Source organism: Micropterus dolomieu, unplaced genomic scaffold (assembly GCF_021292245.1).
Source record: "Micropterus dolomieu isolate WLL.071019.BEF.003 ecotype Adirondacks unplaced genomic scaffold, ASM2129224v1 scaffold_350, whole genome shotgun sequence".
Lineage (NCBI taxonomy): Eukaryota > Metazoa > Chordata > Actinopteri > Centrarchiformes > Centrarchidae > Micropterus > Micropterus dolomieu.
Genome location: NW_025744336.1, coordinates 1,935 through 21,074, shown reverse-complemented (window position 1 = coordinate 21,074; position 19,140 = coordinate 1,935). Strand labels below are relative to the sequence as shown.

General features: G+C 40.4%; 1 protein-coding gene, 1 long non-coding RNA gene and 1 other non-coding gene across 4 annotated transcripts; 1 reads left to right on the top strand and 2 right to left on the bottom strand.

Annotated features, from left to right (window-relative positions):
- The first annotated feature begins 1,913 nt into the window (after positions 1-1,913).
- On the top strand, positions 1,914-14,774 carry sdr42e2 (short chain dehydrogenase/reductase family 42E, member 2). 2 transcript variants are annotated; one of them, XM_046043499.1, is made up of 11 exons: positions 1,914-3,103; positions 4,405-4,500; positions 5,570-5,627; positions 5,939-6,057; positions 6,307-6,382; positions 7,344-7,426; positions 10,206-10,343; positions 10,634-10,699; positions 11,212-11,275; positions 11,387-11,460; positions 11,566-11,956. In XM_046043499.1, the coding sequence occupies exons 1-11, from the start codon at positions 2,675-2,677 to the stop codon at positions 11,650-11,652; spliced, it is 1,290 nt and encodes a 429-aa protein (XP_045899455.1). In that variant the 5' UTR covers positions 1,914-2,674; the 3' UTR covers positions 11,653-11,956. The 2 variants fall into 2 exon arrangements, with proteins under 2 accessions (XP_045899455.1, XP_045899454.1); XM_046043498.1 differs by lacking the exon at positions 11,566-11,956 and adding an exon at positions 13,961-14,774 and having other exon boundaries at positions 2,660-3,103.
- LOC123967404 lies at positions 2,021-4,380 on the bottom strand. The gene is made up of 3 exons (XR_006824240.1): positions 4,165-4,380; positions 3,921-4,053; positions 2,021-3,146 (listed from the first exon to the last, which is right to left on the bottom strand). It is a non-coding gene; the product is annotated as an uncharacterized LOC123967404 (long non-coding RNA).
- Positions 14,775-15,119: 345 nt separating the features above from the next.
- Positions 15,120-15,201, bottom strand: trnal-uag. The gene has a single exon. It is a non-coding gene; the product is annotated as a tRNA-Leu (tRNA).
- Positions 15,202-19,140: the final 3,939 nt, after the last annotated feature.

Below are 19,140 nucleotides of genomic sequence, written 5' to 3'. Positions count from 1 at the left end.
ATGGTTAAAACTATGTGTCATTTACTAGTAAAAACGTCACTGCATGTGAAATGTTTCTGTGTACTCCTGCTGATATCACATGCCATCACACGACACTGTCAAAGCAGTGTCTTGTGGCAGGGTTAGGTCGACGTGTATATAATCAAACAACAAAAGGGTGCTGAAGAACAGGACACCTTCCATTTTTATTTTATTTTCTGTTGATACAGCAACATGGTTAGCACTGTCGCCTCACAGCATGAAGGTCGTGGGTTCAAACCCCAGTTTCCCCGGCCTTTCTGTGTGGAGTTTGCATGTTCTCCCCGTGTCTACGTGGGTTCTCTCCGGGTGCTCCGGCTTCCTCCCACCATCCAAAGACATGCGGACATTGGACCCTAAATTGTCCTTAGGTGTGAGTGGTTGTTCGTCTATGTGTGGCCCTGCAATGGACTGGTGACCTGTCCAGGGTGTACCCCGCCTTGCACCTGATGTCAGCTGGGATTGGCTCCAGCCCCCCCACGACCTTGTACACAGGATAAGCAGTTGATGATGGATGGATGTATATTCCACACAAGTAATGGCAATGAGTTCAAATTTAACAATACAACATAATAATTTGGACATTTTGCTCACTACTTACATGTTAAAAACTTCACACAGCATCACAGGTGAATATTACCTCAGAAGGGAAAGAATTTGTCATAACCCGTGAAGCTGCTGCAGTTATATGCCAAAACACTGACTAGGACTAGTGGATGGCTGCCCCCAAATGAAGAAAAAAATGACAACATAAATAAATGACACAAGCTGTTTATTGTGATCTATGTTTTATGTTAACTTGCAATTTATTCTGTGTTTTTAGTTGATTATTAAGATATTGTTATAGCCTAATTAAGAGTTTTTTTAAGGAGCGATGTTAAGAGATTTAGTATTTAAATGTTTTTAAATGTTTTGATTCAACTCCATTGTGTAATGTTTACATTGACTGTAGTTTGGGATTCATGTTCTTTATCAATAAAAAATCAAGATGCTTATGTGTACCAACATTAACATGGTATGATTGACATACCTTTGTTGTTTTACACAGCAGGCTATTTATTTTTGGGGAAATGACTGCTAGAGCTGGGAACGAAATCAACCATCTAGGCTATATTAACACACATTGTAACAATATGGTCCTGAAAATGGGTCTCTATCAATACTTTAGATTACAGCCTGCATACCCTGTAGCAACATACTGTAACTAGGGCTGACTGCAAGTGCTTTAGATTAGGCCTTGGACAGGACCAATCTACCTTTTGCTAAGGTGCTTCAAAAAGTTTGTGCAAGTGTAGCCTACCTAGAAGAATTCGTGCTGGCAAAGGTTGGTCACACCATATATTGATTTGAAATGTTTTTTTTTTTTCTGTTTCCAAAAGAAGGGCCCTTTGGCACCCAGAGAGGACAGGAGAGAATGCTCCTTGTCCACATTACGCTGCTGGAAACGTGATCCTCAATCCGCGGGGCAGCGCGCTGCGTCGCAACATTACGGTAGGAGAGCCCCAAGGTGCAGGTGACTGACAGGTGAAAGAGGTGACGCATCGGGAAGGACCACGAAAGCAAAGGGAAGGTATCGATTGGATTATTTCATGAGCCGTCTGGCACATGTATGATTGTGCGAGGTCGAAACAAGCATTAAGGTAAGTTTATTAATATGGTTATTAATTAGCTGGTTCGTTTTGGAGAAAAATACAGCAATGTTTTAATATGACATGTAGTCTCTGTAGGTCAGAAGTTATAGGATGGATATATTTGCGATTTCTGACGGATAACAAACTGAAACTTTTTGGGAAGCTGTGAAATATTTCTTCACAGTTGTAAGCACTTTTAGCTTATTGTTGATTTTTGTATGTTCAGTCATTTTGAATTACTTCATGAGGATGAGGCGAAATATAAGTATAGGTCTATAAGCCTATTAAAATGTTGACATCAATGACCATCAGGCTGTTACCATGAAGTCTAATTTAACACATAGGAAGGAATTCTGCAGGTTTATTGTGGGTCTGCACAACTGACAAAATCCTTTAAACTGTGTAATGTAAATGAAAAGATGAAAATGAAATACTGTTATTGAGTTGTTTTATAGGCTATACCAAATGCATGCTGGCATTCTGTCCATTTCAGCATTTTCTACAGTTTTCTCAATTTAACCCCTTATCAAGCAGCAGTCAGTCATCACAAACTCATGCCATGCAGCCAAACATAGTTCAGATGCATTGGATTATATTTGGAATTCTAGTGGAGACCCCAAATATACCTGGTCAAGGGCGGCTATTTCATGTCACCATTGGTGGGGACAATCAAAGCTGTCAGCTTTCTCCTTGCGGGAGATTTTTAGAAATAAAGTCGCAGAGGGCATGAAAAAGGCAGACAGTGGACAGAAATGTATAAATATGAGGGGGGAGGACATATTCTTTCTAAAAAATGCAATAGTAATAGAGAACAACAGCTGGATTTTGCTAGGTGGAAGGGTAAACTGCAAGTTTACCCAAGCCTAAATTAATAATAAGATGTACGGTCCCAGTTGCTCTAAGATCCTGTCACAACCACCAATGTTACAAAAAAAAAAGGTTTTGGGTCAGTTTACACCAACAGTTATGCAACGTTTATACTAAATCAATGAATAACCAATGTTTCCCCACAGTTCTGGACATCTATGGAGCTGTGTGGTCCCAACATGAGTGAGAGTGGAGGCACACTGTGCCAGGTGAAGCAGCGTCCCCGCCACAGTGCCCCACTTTGTCACCTGCAGGCCAGTGGACACCACATGCACAACCTCCCCCACCAGCCGTGGGTCAGCCACCCAGCTCCGGCCATCGCCTCCAGCCCGACCGAGGCCATCTGCCATAGGGTAAATGGATCCATGGCGACCAGCTACAGCAACCCAGGTAGTGCGGCCTCCAGACTGGGAGAGGAGGCAGCACCGGCCCGCGGTGTCTCCACAGGGAAGGTGGTGGTGACAGGAGGAGGTGGATACTTAGGGTTGAGGTTGGGAAAAGAGCTGGCCAGCCAGGGAATGTCAGTGATCCTTCTGGACATGAACAAGCCTCCCTGCGATATCCCTGATGGAGGCATCTTCTATCAGGTACAGGACAGTGGAGAGGGAGCTGACTCTGTTCTGAAACAAACTGATACCTTTGTTTGAATGTTTGAGCGTTTGTTGTTATATCAGTTCTCTATTTTTCCAAATCCAAAATGACACACAGCACTATCAACTTGCAATGATTATTCATCCATACATACTGTTTCTTTGTTTCTGGCATTTTACCCCAAAACACACTGTCCCCTCATTACGATTTATTTTTAAATTTTAGAATAGACATTTTAATCCATTCAATACAAAAAGCAGTCTATAGGTCCTCATATTTTAGACATCATCATTTTAGACGTCACATGGTTGGGTGGCTGAATCTAATTTTTATAATTATTAATTGTTTTACAATTTTGAATTTGTATGAGAAAGCTTTAAAAATCATCTCCCTCTTAACTACCAGTCAGACTGATGTAGAATGTGGCAGAAATATTAATTACATTCACCCTCACATAGTTTGTGAAAAGGAACAGGATCTGATAAAAATGGCGAGAAATTACATCTGTCTTAAAGTAGCGAACATTTTGAAAAGACAAAAAATGGTTTTTAATCTTGTCACAACATATATATGTTTAATGCAAATGTGTTTTATATTAATTAGCTCTGGGCTTTTTTTTCTCTACCTGCACATTCATTGTTATTTTATCTTATTTTTAGATTTTAACCTCTAAGTAAACACAACTCAAACTCAAAGCACTGCTACGACAGTGACACAGGTGGGACCTCACATTTATTGTCTCACATTGAATGAGAAAAAATATTGTTTCTTGGTTTTTAATGTCTGCCCTCTTGCAGTAAAAGCCTCACTTACTTGGGTTATAGACAGCATTAAATACACAGTATGTGTTTTTCTTCTAACTTAAACTGCTCCGTGTAGACTTTCAATCCACTATTTCCTTCTTCAGCCAGCATCAGTGTGCCTCTCTGGTTAATCTGCGTGCTGGCTGGAAACAGACACAGATGAGTGATCTGCCTCAGAGCGCCAGCTGCTGACTGGGTCAGAGAGGGCGGAGACATGATTCAGGTTTCACCTGCGGGCCTGATGGCACACTTACCTTAATTACAACTGTCCTTTCATGCGATAGTTATTGACTCACACTGCCACATGTACTCTGTCACTGAATTTGCAATGCTCACAACTTGTCAACATGTGTTGAGAATACACAGTAAATGTACTATTGATAATAACAAAGAGAGGTGCTGAAAAGCAGTTCTGTCTTCTCTTATGGACGCAGCTAATCCTCTGAGTTGGCATTAGTTAATTGAGGATAATCAAGCCTCCCTTTCTCTTACAGAGTGACATCCGGGACTATTCATCCCTCCATAAGGTGTGTGAAGGAGTTGACTGTATATTCCACACAGCGTCTTACGGCATGACCGGACCAGAACAGGTAACTTCCCTTCATGTCCTCTTCAGCGTCTTAGCATCACTACTTAACCATTCAATCAAAAGCCAGAGACAAACAGAGACTGTATGTAGTGAGGATGTTTCATAGAATAACGAAGAGCTGAAAGTTTCATGCCTTTATTTAATTTACGATTAACTATGTACTACTCATAATCTTCTGCAGGCCTGAAGCACCATAAATGAGACTTTCTGAGCTCAATAATAATAATGTAAGAGTTAATTGAAGCTATTCAGCAGTACAAGTTTGATAAGTACCAGAATTCCTTGTTAGAATTGAAGATGAATACAAATACAAATGGTCTATTTATTTTATTTTATAGATAAGAGCAAATGTTGTTCTGTTAGCTATTCAATGATTTAGCATCGCATTAGCATAGCACTCCTATAGCATTGTCAGACTCACGATAGACAGTTTTTATTACACACATTCTTCTTCCTTGTCAAAACCTGCCGCCTACATTACCCACACTGCACATCGGCCGCTGATATTTCTTTTGCCGATACGTGTGTTTTATGCTAGTAGCGGCTAATGTAGCATCGGGCTGCTATAGCCTCACACAGAGATGAGGAGCGGGCTACATATAGATCTGGTAAGCTCACTTCTTTCCAACAATTTATTTTCCCAGATTTATTTTACTTTCAAACTTGTGGTCTTCAGCACCAATCAATGTCGACTTAAGTGACATCACTTGAGGCACTTCATCAGATTTTACGCAGCTCCCTCTGGAGCCACAAAACCATCAGTGCTCCACCAATAACGCTAATTAAACCAAAGACACTTTACCACAATTAGAATTTGTTTTGGTGGCTGGTTTGTTCACGTGTTAAGAGAGAGCAAGTAATCAAGCTATGCGATGGCAATAGGGCAGTGGATAAGACACATGCCTTTGGTGTGAGAGACCTGGGTTCAATTCCCATTGTGGCACATCCACCAATGTGTCCCTGAGCAAGACACTTAACTTAAAGCGTGCAACCTCTGACATAATGTAGCTTTCAAAAAAAGTGTCAGCTAAATGTAAGATGTTCTGTATTTCTTTCTTTCTTTCTGCTAGCTGAGGAAAGAGCAAGTGGAGTCAATCAATGTTGGAGGGACCAATAATGTCATAAACGGTAAGGATACATGTATCTTATTTGTCATACTCATCAAGCAACCCTGTGTGATCTACTGTGATGAATCAATTTAATGAATTATGCTCATATCATTTAATATCTGGAAATAATTATAAATAATAGTAAAAGAAATTTTTTCACTTTATTGTGTGTTTTTAATTAAAATCTTCATTGCTCATAGCTAAAAAAAAAATAAATAAAGAATATGCACATCTGTCATACAATGTCTGCAAATTTATTTTTAATCTTTACACCCCCATAAAACATCCTGGTAGTCTGATAACTTTGCTGTGTGATGTGCTGTCTTTCAGTGTGTAAGGAGAGGAGCATCCCCAGGCTGGTGTACACCAGCACTATCAATGTGGTGTTTACGGGGAAACCAATTGAAGAGGGCGATGAGGCTTCAGTGCCGTCTGTGCCCCCCGACATAGTGAGTAAAGCTTTTTTTAATCAAACTGAAGTATGACTATTGCCAACTTACAATGGGAAACCATATCAACTGAAATGTTACCCATGAATTCCTATAAATGTCCCATCCACCCATGTATCACCAAAAATTGGAATGAAGAACCCAACAAAACACCAAGATTTGTAAATATCCCATACGTTTGCCATCAATAAGAACTTTTTCAACACTCGAGAGGGCAATACAATGCATTTATGTTTCTTTCTTTTGCAGCACATCGACCACTACTCCAGAACTAAAGCGATTGCAGAGCAGATGGTCCTCTCTGCCAACGGATGCTCCCTGAAAGGTGTGAAACAAACAGTGTGTGTAATGACAGGGCTGAACGATATATCTAAGAATTTCACATTGTGATTATTTTGGGAGATATTGTTATATGTCCCAATTTTAGTGGGAATGGTAATTGTTGAGGGTTTCTAGTTCCTCTACATTGTTTATATTAACAGATATGAAGCCTCCCATTCCCTCCTTCAGTGACCCTATCAGTGACGACCACCTTATACATTAAGCTTAGAGCTACAGGTTCATGATACACTGCAAGTTAAAGGTCATGTATCTACCAAAGTACTTAAGTACAATTTTGACTTTTTACTTCTACTGCACTTCATTTGGCTTTACTTTACTAGATTAATTTGGCAAGTACAGTTGCTATGTAAAAAACAAACGCTTATGATAGACTTACTATACAACACATTGTAAAAAGAGTAAACCACCGCTTTCTAGCCTTTTTGGCCAGTGACCCTGTATGAAAAAGCAGAAATGTCCCTTCAAACTTCTCAGATGTTTGCATTTAAATGCAAAATTCAAAGAACAAACACATTATCCCATCTCTCCCGGATCATCATCATCGTTAACTATCTTCTTCTGTAATATATCATGATATTTCAGTCACAGAGGCCACTGGTCTGTGGAAGGGTAGCTTTTACTTTTGAAACCTCAAGTATATTTAGCTGATAATTCTTCTACTTAAGCAGGATGGAAAGCAGGACTTTTACTCGTTATTATATATCTGTAGTGTTTGTACTTTTACCTAAGTAAAAGATCTACTTCTTTCACCACTGCACCTCAAAGATGAATTAGACACAAAAGAACTTTTATATATTAGTTAGCTGATAAACGTATGTACATGATACACAAACCTTTCTTTGCTAGAAATATCAGTATGCTAATGGTGACCACTGTCAAAGTTTTTTCCTGAAAAACGCATACATGCATATATTCAGTGAAGGTTGAAATCCTCTCTTGTGAAGGCGGAGGCCTGCTTCGGACCTGCGTCCTGCGACCCTGTGGCATCTATGGACCAGAGGAGAGGAGACACCTTCACAGAGTGGTGGTGAGTCAACACAAACAAAGCGGATATACACCGGTCAGCCATAACATTATGACCACTGACAGGAAGTGATTAACTCTGATTATCTCGTGACCATGGCACCTTTCAGTGGGTGGGATATATTAGGCAGCAAGTGAACATTTTGTCCTCAAAAGTGATTTGTTAGAAGCAGGGAAGATGGACAAGAATAAGGTTTTGAGCGACTTTGACAGAGGCAAAATTGTGTTGGCCAAGGAAGGAAAAAGAGTGAAGTGGTGACAGGGTCATTGATGCACGTGGGGAGCAAAGGCTGGCCCTTGTGGTCCAATCCAACAGATGAGCTACTATAGGTCAAATTGCTGAAAATGTTGATGCTGGTTCTGATAGAAAGGGGTCAGAACACACAGTGCATTGCAGTTTGTTGTACATGGGGCTGCGTAGCCGCAGACCAAGTCAGGGTGCCCATGCTGACCCCAGTTCACTGCTGAAAACGCCTAAAATGGGAGCATCAGAACTCAACCACAGGGCAGTGGAAGAATGTGGCATGGTCTGATGAATCACGTGGATGGTGGTGTGTGAGCGTCGCTTACCTGTGGAGCACACAGCACCAGGATGCACTATGGGAAGATGGTGAAACGGCAGAGGCAGTGTGATGCTTTGGTCAATGTTGTGCTGGGAAACCTTAGGTCCTGCCATTCATGTGCATGTTACTTTGACACGTATCACCTACCTACCTACCGGCTGATACACACGCCAACCTGTGAATGGGGAGTACTGGAACCTATTTTTTCCACTTCAAAGCACTGCTGATCGGTGTGTATCAGGGCTCAGCAAATAAGTCTGACATCTGACCAGTTTTTTTTCAAGCCATTAGATGGCGAGCCAGAACATCGTCTATTGGCTATTTATATGCATATAATGTTTTCTGCATGTGATTAGCTCAGTTGGTAGTGCACAGGACTCCAGTTTGGTGTGTTCAATCCTCACTTGCTGCTAGTATTTTTTTTTTCTTCCTTTTTCAACAAATAGATTTTGAAGAGATCGTATTACATATCACTATTAAGCATGTGCAGGAGTATGTACATCCCGGTGATTGGTCCACATCAAACTATGGATACTTACTTTTGTGTCCTCACGACTTTTTCGGCTTTTTCAGATGTGTGTCAAGCCAGAGTCTCTTTTGAATTTACTTCAGAACTTTTCAAAGTAACAGCTCTCAATTAAACACGACACAAAGCACTGCTGCAAAAATGTTCTTGCGCTTTTATTTTGTAGGCCCAATCACTTAAGAGGAAGTGATTATGTGAGTAACTTTTGCTGTCATGACTGAGATCTGTTTCAGCACCAGTGCTATCTTTTTTTTTTTTTTTGTCACTATCAAAGTAATCTGGCCAGATATTATTGCTGGCAGGCCAGCTTTGGCCCACAGGCCATCTATTGCCGACCACTGGTGTATATTGTCATATCATAAACATGAATATACATCTTGTAGTGTCTGAAGCCTCCCTGGTGTTTCTGCCTGAAGAGTTTACATTATTGATAGAGCTCTCCAGGCATCCAGTTACAGCTACCTTTTCCTCCCCTGTGTCCTCTATGAGGTAGCAGTGCAGCCTGCTGAAGGGCCAGATGTGGTTGGTTATCTATCGGCCAGGTGGGACAGATGGTTGACTTCTTATGTACTATATATTGTAGGTTGCCTTACACATTATACTATGTATTAGATACTATATTTGTACAAATGTAGTATGTTCAAATATGTTTAGCCCAAAAAACTACAAATACTTCTATAATTCTAAATCATTCACATACCATAAGACCATTAGTTTCAGTTTACTGAAGTACACTAATAAAACTGTTTAAAATCCTTTTGTAGCAAGGTTAATTTTGGTTAATTTTTGCCAACTTTCCATGCATTAAGTTTTGTCTTTGACTTTGGTATCCTTTTCTTTCAGCACGGCTCAGCTAAATGTCTGTCTTCTCATTTTGTCCATTTAACAAAGGAACCCAAAATACATGAAACATGACACAAGTGCCTTTACAGATAATGTAACAATATCTATATAATATATAGAGCAGTTCCATGTTATAAAGCTATTGTTTCACAATTTATACGTACAAATACAGCAGCAGATACAACTATAATGCAGTCTATCTACATGTAATTTTAGGATTCAGCTGCTGAAAAGCTATGCTAACAACAAACAACCCTGAGTGATATTGTTTTTTGGACCTCTAGGAATTAATTTCCCATTTTTGCTCATTTTCCTGTTTTTCCAGTCATTAACCTCTCCTGTCATTTCAGATACCTGCCATTCCTCACCTGCCCTGTAGTTACCGCTGAGGCGTGTGTTCAGTGTTTTCCCACCATTCCCAATCACACTTTCCCCATTCCCTCATTAGCTCCTCTGCATGTGGCAGAGAGCATTCCTCCAGTCTCTTGCCAGGTCGTTCCCCCCGCCTGCCTCTAGCCTGCTTGGTTTACCCTCACTGTCTGCTTATCTGTTTTCAAACTCTGCCTTGAACTTCTTCCAGAGTTAACGACTTTCAACTGCTCTGCCCGTGAGTCCTGCTTTTGAGGCCACGTCTCTGTGTGCAGAACCGTTACACCCACTTCTCAGTCCTGCATGTCAGAGGTTTTCTATTTAATTTTCACGCAAGATGGGCAATGTTACAAAAACACACAAAGAAAACACAAATGAGTAAAAGGAAGTGATGGAACACCAACCTGTGAGGCTTATAAAAACCCCTCACCACAAAACAAACTGTCTGCTTATTGTCCCTCGTCTCTCTCTGTCTCACTCAGGTGAATGTGGAGCGTCGGTTGTTCAGTTTCAGGTTTGGGGACCCCCGGGCCAGTATGAACTGGGTACATGTAGATAACCTGGTGCTGGCGCACACGCTGGCAGCTGAGGCTCTTGCACTGCAGAGGAGCTGTGTCGCTGTGAGTCAAACAGACGACACACATAGATCCATGTGATCAGACTACTTTCAGCAATGAAACAACACACATACTTTCTCAGTATCAGTAACCAATTTATGACTTGAATATCAGTTATATTTAACTAAAGGTTCTGCTGTAACATTTTTTATTCAACCTTTCCATTCTGCACAACTAAGATCAAAGATAGGATACAGTTATCACTTGCTTGTTAGTGCTAGCTACTTTTTTCATCTTCATAGTTTAATTAAAGGCAATGTACAGTGTCCCCATTGTTTTTTGTTCTATTGCAGAGTGGACAGGCCTATTTCATTAATGATGGCGTTTCAGTCAATCTCTTTGAGTGGTTGACACCGTTGGTGAGTTAAATGTTAAGGCTGGTGATATTCTACATTTTTCTTATTGTCAAAAGACCGACCTCAGTCCTACTAACAAGGATTGTCTGTGAAGCCAAAGCTTGACGTATCTTATTCCTCTGTGTCATGGAGCTCCATTGTTGTCCCAAACTATTAAGAAGATATCAATGAGCTATTTACATGTGTTTGAGTAATGTTCGCTAAAAAATTACAGTAGCCTTTTGAAATAAATATATAAAACAATATATTTGTGACCTGTTTTTAAAGATTGACATGTTCAGTAGGAACGAATGGGCTGAATGCAACAGACAGGTTAGGGAAATTAGAAAGTATTGAAAGATGGACAAACACATTGTTAATTTTTTTCATGCCATTTATTGACAATAAGAAAAATATAGAACTCTATAAGAACTCCTGCCATTTACTTTAAACTTTCAAGAATATTTACAGTTTAATTCAAATGCATTTTGTCAAAACTTAAGTGGAATTTGCTCTGTTTCATGTTGCCAACGCAGTTTGAAAAGCTGGCCCACAGCAGACCGTTGATTAACCTACCTGTGACACTCGTCTATTCAGCAGGTATCTCTCTTTCTCCAAAATGCGTACACCTTTTAGATATCTCTTAGATCATATATGTTTAAAATGTTGTTATGAACACTAACACTGTGTATGCTTTTCTTCTATTTTCAGCCATCCTGATGGAATATTTGCACGTAGCTCTGAGGCCTGTGATAGAAGTGCCTCTCCTCTTTACCAGAAGTGAGGTAATTATGCTTCTATCTGCCTCTTCTGTCTCTTTTAAAACTTGAATTGAATTCTGGAGAACCTTCTCTACAGTATGTTCTTAATATTTTTTTAATACCTTACAGACACAGCCTGATACTTGGAAGAAAGAAAAATGCTTTATTTTTATAAACTCAAATGCCTCACAAAGGTCTTTTAACATTCTGACCTGAGTGAACAATGATGCATTAAGGATCATGATGACGTGACCATAGTGTTGAAAGTTACAACACTGTGGAGCGTGTGTGGACATATGCATCCATATGTACCTACCTAACTGAATACTGTATGTGTCTCATGTGTTGGGTATGGGTTACCTGCTCTCTGATGAGTAGATTCTTGTTTAAGTCTCTCCTGCAACAGTGAAGACAGACTTCATTAGGGCGGGTATTTTCCTATCAACCCCCTGCTCTCCTCCACCATCATCTGACACTATCTCTTGTGCATGAATTATGGAAAACCAAAGGGAGCCTTTAATGAATTCAATAGTTGAAGCAAATAAAAAAATCCCAAAGTTCTCATAGTGACTGGAGGCATATTAATCTGTTTGTCTGCAGCACTATTAAAAAACGTATCAGGATGAGGGCAGTTTGCAGTAATCCTGCCTGCGGAGGCCTTTACAATGCATCTTAAGGAGCCTCTGCCACAGCCTGTAAGGTCCTCATGAATGTGTGATGAAGCAGAAACCAAAGCTGGGCCCGTGGGCCTGCACCTGGAGCTCATTCTGTCAGACAGCTGCTGGCCAGGGATCGATGATTGTCCTGTGAATAAAACATAAACGGGCTGTGGGTCAGAACAGGAAGTTCAAGATGAGGTTTACAGGAAGTGACCTCAGCTAAAAATAATACCCAACAGATACACTATTTACTCCTGTTAAAGTGATATTTGCTAAAAAACTGCAGTGACCAGCTGTTTCTGCCTATTTTAATGTGTTCAGTAAGACTGAAAGGGCTTGAATCAGAGTACCACAGACAGGTCAGGGAGATCGGAGATAAGATGCTTGCCTTTGGTGTGGGAGACCTGGGTTCGATTCCCACTGTGAGACATCACCATTGTATCCCTGAGCAAGACACTTAACCCCTTGTTGCTCCAGAGGCGTGCGACCTCTGACATGTATAGCAATTGTAAGTCGCTTTGGATAAAAGCGTCAGGTAAATGTAATATTGTTTAACGCCAGCCTATATTTCCACACAAAAAACCAATGCAGAACTCGGATTCATTATCCAGTGTTAGGTAAACATTCGTACACGTGAGGCAACATAAAAACATGGCAGCAACTCAATGCATTTAGACACGTAGACGTGGTCAAGACAACTCGTTGACGTTCAAACTGAGCATCAGAAAGGGGATGTAAGTGGCTTTGAACGTTGCATGATTGTTGGGGCCAGACGGGCTGGTCTGAGTATTTCAGAAACTGCTGATCTACTGGTATTTTCACACACAACTGTCTCTAGGGTTTACAGAGAATGGTCTAGAAAAGAGAAAAAATATTCATTAAGCAGCAGCTGTGTGGATGAAAATACCTTGTTGCTATCAGAGGTCAGAGGAGAGGAGGAGGTTCAAGACGGAAAGGCAACAGTAACTCAAATAACTTGTTACAACCAAGGTATGCAGAATACCATCTCTGAACGCATAACACGTTGAACCTTGAAGCAGATAGGCTACAGCAGCAGAAGACCTCACCGGGTACCACTCCTGTCAGCTAAGAACAAGAACCTGAGGCTACAATTCACACAGGCTCACCAAAATTTGACAACAGAAGATTGGAAAAACATTGCCTGGTCTGATGAGTCTCAATTTCAGCTGTCACATTCAGATGGTAGGGTCAGAATTTGGCATAAACAACATGAAGACATGGATCCATTCTGCCTTGTGTCTGCGGTTCAGTGCTGGTGGTGGTGGTGTAAGGGTGTGGGGGATATTTTCTTGGCACACTTTGGGCCCATTAGTACCATTTCAGCATCATTTAAATGTGAGTATTGTTGACCACTGTGTACAATGATGAAATCCTGGTTGATCAATTTACAACAACCTGGCATAGTCGTACAGTAGAGCTTTAAAGATCTTTTGTAACAGGTGTGTGTGCTGATTGAAGCACTTTTACGTCATAAGAGAAGAAGAACTGGCTCATGTGAAAGGAAGGAAAACTGAAAAAGAGCTTGAAAGAAATCTTGTCCCACTGGTGTCGGGCTGAACTCTTATCTGGTGTCGGTCTATCACTGTGTGTACTTCACATGCAGACACCTTACCCCAAGGCTGTAAGAAGATGCAGTAACCGGAGGCAGCCATTACTCACAGGCTATCAGAATGTAAAACCAAGTTTGCCGAATTGAGGTTAATCTGAACCATTAGCTTGGCAGTATGACCATTAACCGGGTCTGGGCTTCTCTGCAGAAGGAGCTTCTGCAGATGATTTCTGTCTTGATGAGAACATTTTGTGGACCACATATTTAACACAAATGCCCTGACTTCCACTTCAAGGTGAGGAGCATAGCTGTGAGCCACACCTTCAAGATCGACAAGGCCCGTCGAGAGCTGGGTTACTGTCCGAAGCACTACAGTCTCTCGGACTCTGTGGAGCAGTACCTGATATCCAGAAAGCCTCGCTCCAGCTTGCCTCCTTTCAACCTCTCCTGGACCTCCCAGCTGCCCCGACACCTGGTCCTACTGCTGCTGCTGGGTCTCAGCCTGGTGCTAATGATGCTATGCTGTGCACTCTGTCAGAACTAAACAATACTCACTGGAAAATAGTGGATGGACAACTGCACAATAAGCTATCTCAAGCGTTATTTATGATCAGACACTAAGTCTTATTTGTTAGGAAATTAACTGTTTTGCTTTGATGTTGCAAAAATGTCTCACAGCTTAGTTTTTTTCTTACAAAGTGATGAAGTACTAAAATGCACCACGTTACTTATTAAGGAAACTCAGCAGGCGCAATAAATTATGCTCTAAAAATAAGTCTTCAGAATGTCAGAGACAGTAATTTCCTCCACCTTTTTGTTGTTGGTAGGCTATATGTGTGACTGATTGCAAAATGATGAAACTACCAGGCTGCGCATTATTGTATTAAAGCTGAGTTGTGTGAATGATCTGAATTTCTCTCCAGTTTGAAGTTGCTATGATTTCATTAAAATGACAAAATATCCATCTTTGTATTACAAATATTACAATTTAAAATTGATTGTATTTAAAGCATGCTTCCAGTTGATAAAGATTTGTTGTGATTTACACATCTTTAGAGGTTTAATTAGTAATTTTGTACACTTTTAGAAATAAAATAATTAACAGTGAATGCCAATGATCATTTTATATCTACAATAAGCACATTCATTTATACGTTACCTCTTTCCCTCTACTTGAGAGCATTATTTGTAGTTGAAAATCCATCTATAGGTATATGAATAAATTATGTGTTATCAAAAAGACAGCTGGTGTTTTTGACATGCGGGCTGCCACAAGAGGGCGCACTTGCACTGCGAAAGACTGCTCCAGCCAAATGCAGTAATCTGTGTCAGCAGAGCCGTATTAGCCATGCACGCGTGTATGTGAAATGTCACGTAACAAAGTACTCGTGTCAGCTGACTCGGAGTGTGATTGCGTTAGGAGTCAGGACAGATCCGCAAAAGTTAAAGGAGTCTGGCAGCGGTGGGATTCGAACCCACGCCATCGAAATGACTGGAGCCTAAATCCAGCGCCTTAGACCACTCGGCCACGCTACCACTGCAACGCACGTGATCAATCTACAATAAAATAACTAGGACTGATGATGTTTTACTCGTGTAGATAGTTGAACAGATATATACTATATTTATCCCGAGGGAAATTCAAGTATCCAGCAGCATACGAAACATACATACATTAAACCTATATTAAAATAGAATTAAAATAACTTATAACACAGTAAAACAGTGCAAAAACAGTAAACAGTCCAAAAAGGAGTGCAGATGGAGGTAGAAATTGTTCTTTTGTCTATTGTCCTCCCTGCCATAGGAGCTGTTGTACAGTCTGAGGGCCTGGGGGACGAAAGAGTTTTTAAGTCTGTTGGTGGAGCTGGGCTAGGACAGCAGTCTGCCACTAAACACACTCCTCTGTCCGATGAAGGTGTTGTGCAGACGGTGGTGGGCGTCGTTCAGTCCCTTGAATAAACAAGTAGTCCACTGCTATGTTGTCCGTAAAAAGTAATTGTATCCATAGGATATATAAAGTTTTACACAGCTAGTGTAAACGTTAAAGTTTAAAATAAAAACAAAAAACAAAAAAACAACACAAAAACAATACGACACGTACGGAGCTACTGTATCAGCGTCCTGCTCGCGCCGGCAGTTTTTTTTCATGTATTAAAATGTATTTAATGTTTAAAATATTAAAGTGTAGTATCAATACTTTCTTATCTGTTTATAGTGTCAGCTAACACCTGTTTTGTAGCTATTGTTCAGGCGACAAACCCACGATGTGATGGGTCTAAAGTTAGCGCCAGCTTTGGGTTATTGTTCTTCTTCTTCTTAAAACATTATTATTACTATTGATTAAAATACGTTACAGGTCTGCGTCACACTTGACATGTAGCCTACATATAGCCATAGTCATACGACTTCATGACGAAAGTAAACAGGTAGTAGTTGTGTAATTCGCGTGAACGTGATTTACAAACTTTGTCCTACGTGAGGACAACTTTATACAAAACATGAAATGTAAAGGTTAGTTTCATGATTCACTTAAGTAAAAAATAGCATAGAAATACTCAATTAAGAGTAAAGTGCACGCATTAAACCCAAGTAAGTTACTCATCCATCACAGCATTACATATTGACTGGATTATTATTAAGGATGTATTGATTGTATGAAGCATGTTGAACACTCCTTCTTTATGCATGCTAGTTACATTCAGTAGGCTATAATGCTTAACATTGGCCCTGAAAAGTCTCTATGATCATATTTCATTTTGGATATAAAATATTGATTCATTGCCAGCCAGAAAATGTAAATCACTTTTCTCTCCTTGTAACTTAAGAGAGGACATTGTGACTGTCTCTCACCACCACCTCCCCTGTTCTGCCACCATCATTTGGTTTAGCTACATTTCATAGGAATTGTTCCTTATTATAAGATTCCACGTGACAAGTAAAGTAGTTTTATTTTAATTGGTGAACACTTGCTGTTTAATACCTCTGTCAGATCTGTTCCCAAAGAAATATTTACATAATATTTTATCTAGCTTACTCCCCAAGTACCCTTGTTGCATAATTATCTGTGCAGTGTTGTCAATTTAGTTCTGTTGCATCAGTTTAGGCTGCTGCTAAACAAGCTAGTCACTCTGCTAGCTAGCTGTCTGAGTGGTATATGGAGATACATTAACAGGACATTCTAACTGTTAGCTAGCATTAATTTACGGTAAGGCTAACTGTTATTTATTTGACTCTTTATTTTTACTCTTGCAGTCTGCAAGTTTCAGACTCTGTGTAGGCATTTAATTTAACTAATTTACTGTGTTACTTTCTTTGGCCCATGGGCACAATGTAACGTTAACTACAGTAAGTTATTTGTAAGTTACTTCAGTAACTTCGGTAGTTTCACAGCTTATTTTCTAACACACACACACACACACACACACAGCTTATTGTTTTTTTATTTACTTTTATTTTTAATATTTATTTTTTACGGAATTTTTATATCTTTTAATTTTTATTATTTTATTTTTTATTAACATACATAAACACAACTTTTACTGTTGACATCACTTCGCACATTTCTTAGGATTAAGTAGGTTTTTTTTAATTAATCTATTCAACATTTAGGATATACACTACTGACCTACCCAGCTTGTGACTACCTATGTGACTATAATATATATATATATATATAAAGTCAGAAGCCCAAGGTGATATCTTCACATATCAGAATCAGTTCTCAAAGCCAGAGCAAGTTCAGTAGGATACTGAATGACAGATAGTGGAAACATTTAACTTTTAGAAATGCAATCAAGATTAGCTAGAATAAAGTTTCTTGAACCCATGGAAGTAAATCACAATCTGTCTGACAAATCAAGACTGTATATTGTAAGGGGGCCCCTGAGGAATGGAGATATTGGGCAGGTGGTCCAGTGCACCCTATTTCATCAGGCCAAGAAGCACGTGGCTCTGAAGATTATGCATAATAGCTTCCCTTGGTCTGGTAAAAGGGAGTTGGCCACACTTAAAGAGCTCAGTAAGCTTGACCCAGACAAGAACAACTTGGTCAGGTTTAATCGGCATTTTAAATACTATGGACACAATTGTCTGGAATTTTAACTGCTTGACAAAAGTCTGTATCACTCCATGAAACTGAGGCACCTCAAGCCACTGTGTTTATCTGAGATCAGAGTAATCACACAACAGCTCCTGGTGGCTCTGAATGCTCTCAAGAGCATCGGTCTGGCTCATGTACAGATCAACCCAAAAAAAGTAATGCTTGTGAATGAATTGCACTCATTCAAGGTGAAACTGACTGGTTTTGGTGCAGCAAGACCAGTTTCCACATTGCGGCATGGCACTACCAATCAATGCATTGCTTACAGGGCCCCAGAGGACTTGTTGGGCCTTCCAATAAACGAGGCACTTGGTTGCACTTTGACCTTCTTGTACCTGGGACAGCACCTGTATCCAACAGAGTGTGATTATGAGATCATGAGAGCCATCGTGCAGATGCAGGGTCTGCCTGATAAACACATGCTGAAAGACGGAAAAGAGACCTACAGATTTTTCACCTGTGAAAAGTCTTCATAGAGGCTGAATGATCCAAAAGAATACAACCTCAGGACAAACCACTGGGTCTATCACTCTGAGGGGATTTTCAACAAGTTTACCAGTCTGGATGACGTGGCGAAGACCCACTCAGAAGTGAAGAATGGTGCTGAATATGAAGACACACAGGCCTTTTTAAGCCTCATCAAGCAGATGCTGCAGGTGGATCCTGAAAAAAGAATCACCCCCAGCGAAGCTTTAGGGCACAGTTTTGTCACAACGTAACACTTTCACACTAACAAAGACCCTTATGTGACATCTGCCTGTTTGGCCATGGAAGACTGCCGACTGGAGCAGTCATCGGTTGAATGCATCATATTAGACATCCAGCAAAGTGATAGGTAGGAATGGTTTATCCATTACTAAATTGGAAGATACACGTTCAGCTGATGATAGAGCCGAAGAAAATGGACCTCCGGCGGACACAGCGGACATTGTCAGTGCGGGAACTGAAAACACTGAACTACCAGACAAACTAGCCAGTGCTGGCTTTAATGACCCCAACTCTGTTGGGACAGATGAGAAAGCACCTGGCACAAGTAAGGGAGCTTCACCTGCTTCTGTTAATCATATATGAGAGCAACACAAACAATGATAAAGGAAACACACACTTTGTTGAAATCAAATGCCGTAAGAAGTGGCTGAAGAGGATCAAGCGATTCTTCTCCAGGATGATCAAGCCATAAGGTGCTACAGAGATTTTACTGGATAAAGACAGCACATTTGAATGAAGACATAGGATGCACGGTGGTGCATAGTTTAGTGGTGCTACTGCACAACAAAAAGGTTCTGGGTTTGAACCTGATTTTCTGTGTAAAATTTACATGTTCTCCCTGTGTCTGCGTGGATTTACTCCGGGGTTTCTTCCCACATTCCGAA

Coding starts and splice junctions, on each gene's coding strand:
- sdr42e2 (XM_046043498.1), top strand. CDS start 2,675: ATGGAGCTGTGTGGTCCCAACATGAGTGAGAGTGGAGGCACACTGTGC. Junction 10,344..10,633: donor TGCAGAGGAGCTGTGTCGCT/GTGAGTCAAACA, acceptor GTTCTATTGCAG/AGTGGACAGGCCTATTTCAT. Junction 11,461..13,960: donor TCCTCTTTACCAGAAGTGAG/GTAATTATGCTT, acceptor TTCCACTTCAAG/GTGAGGAGCATAGCTGTGAG.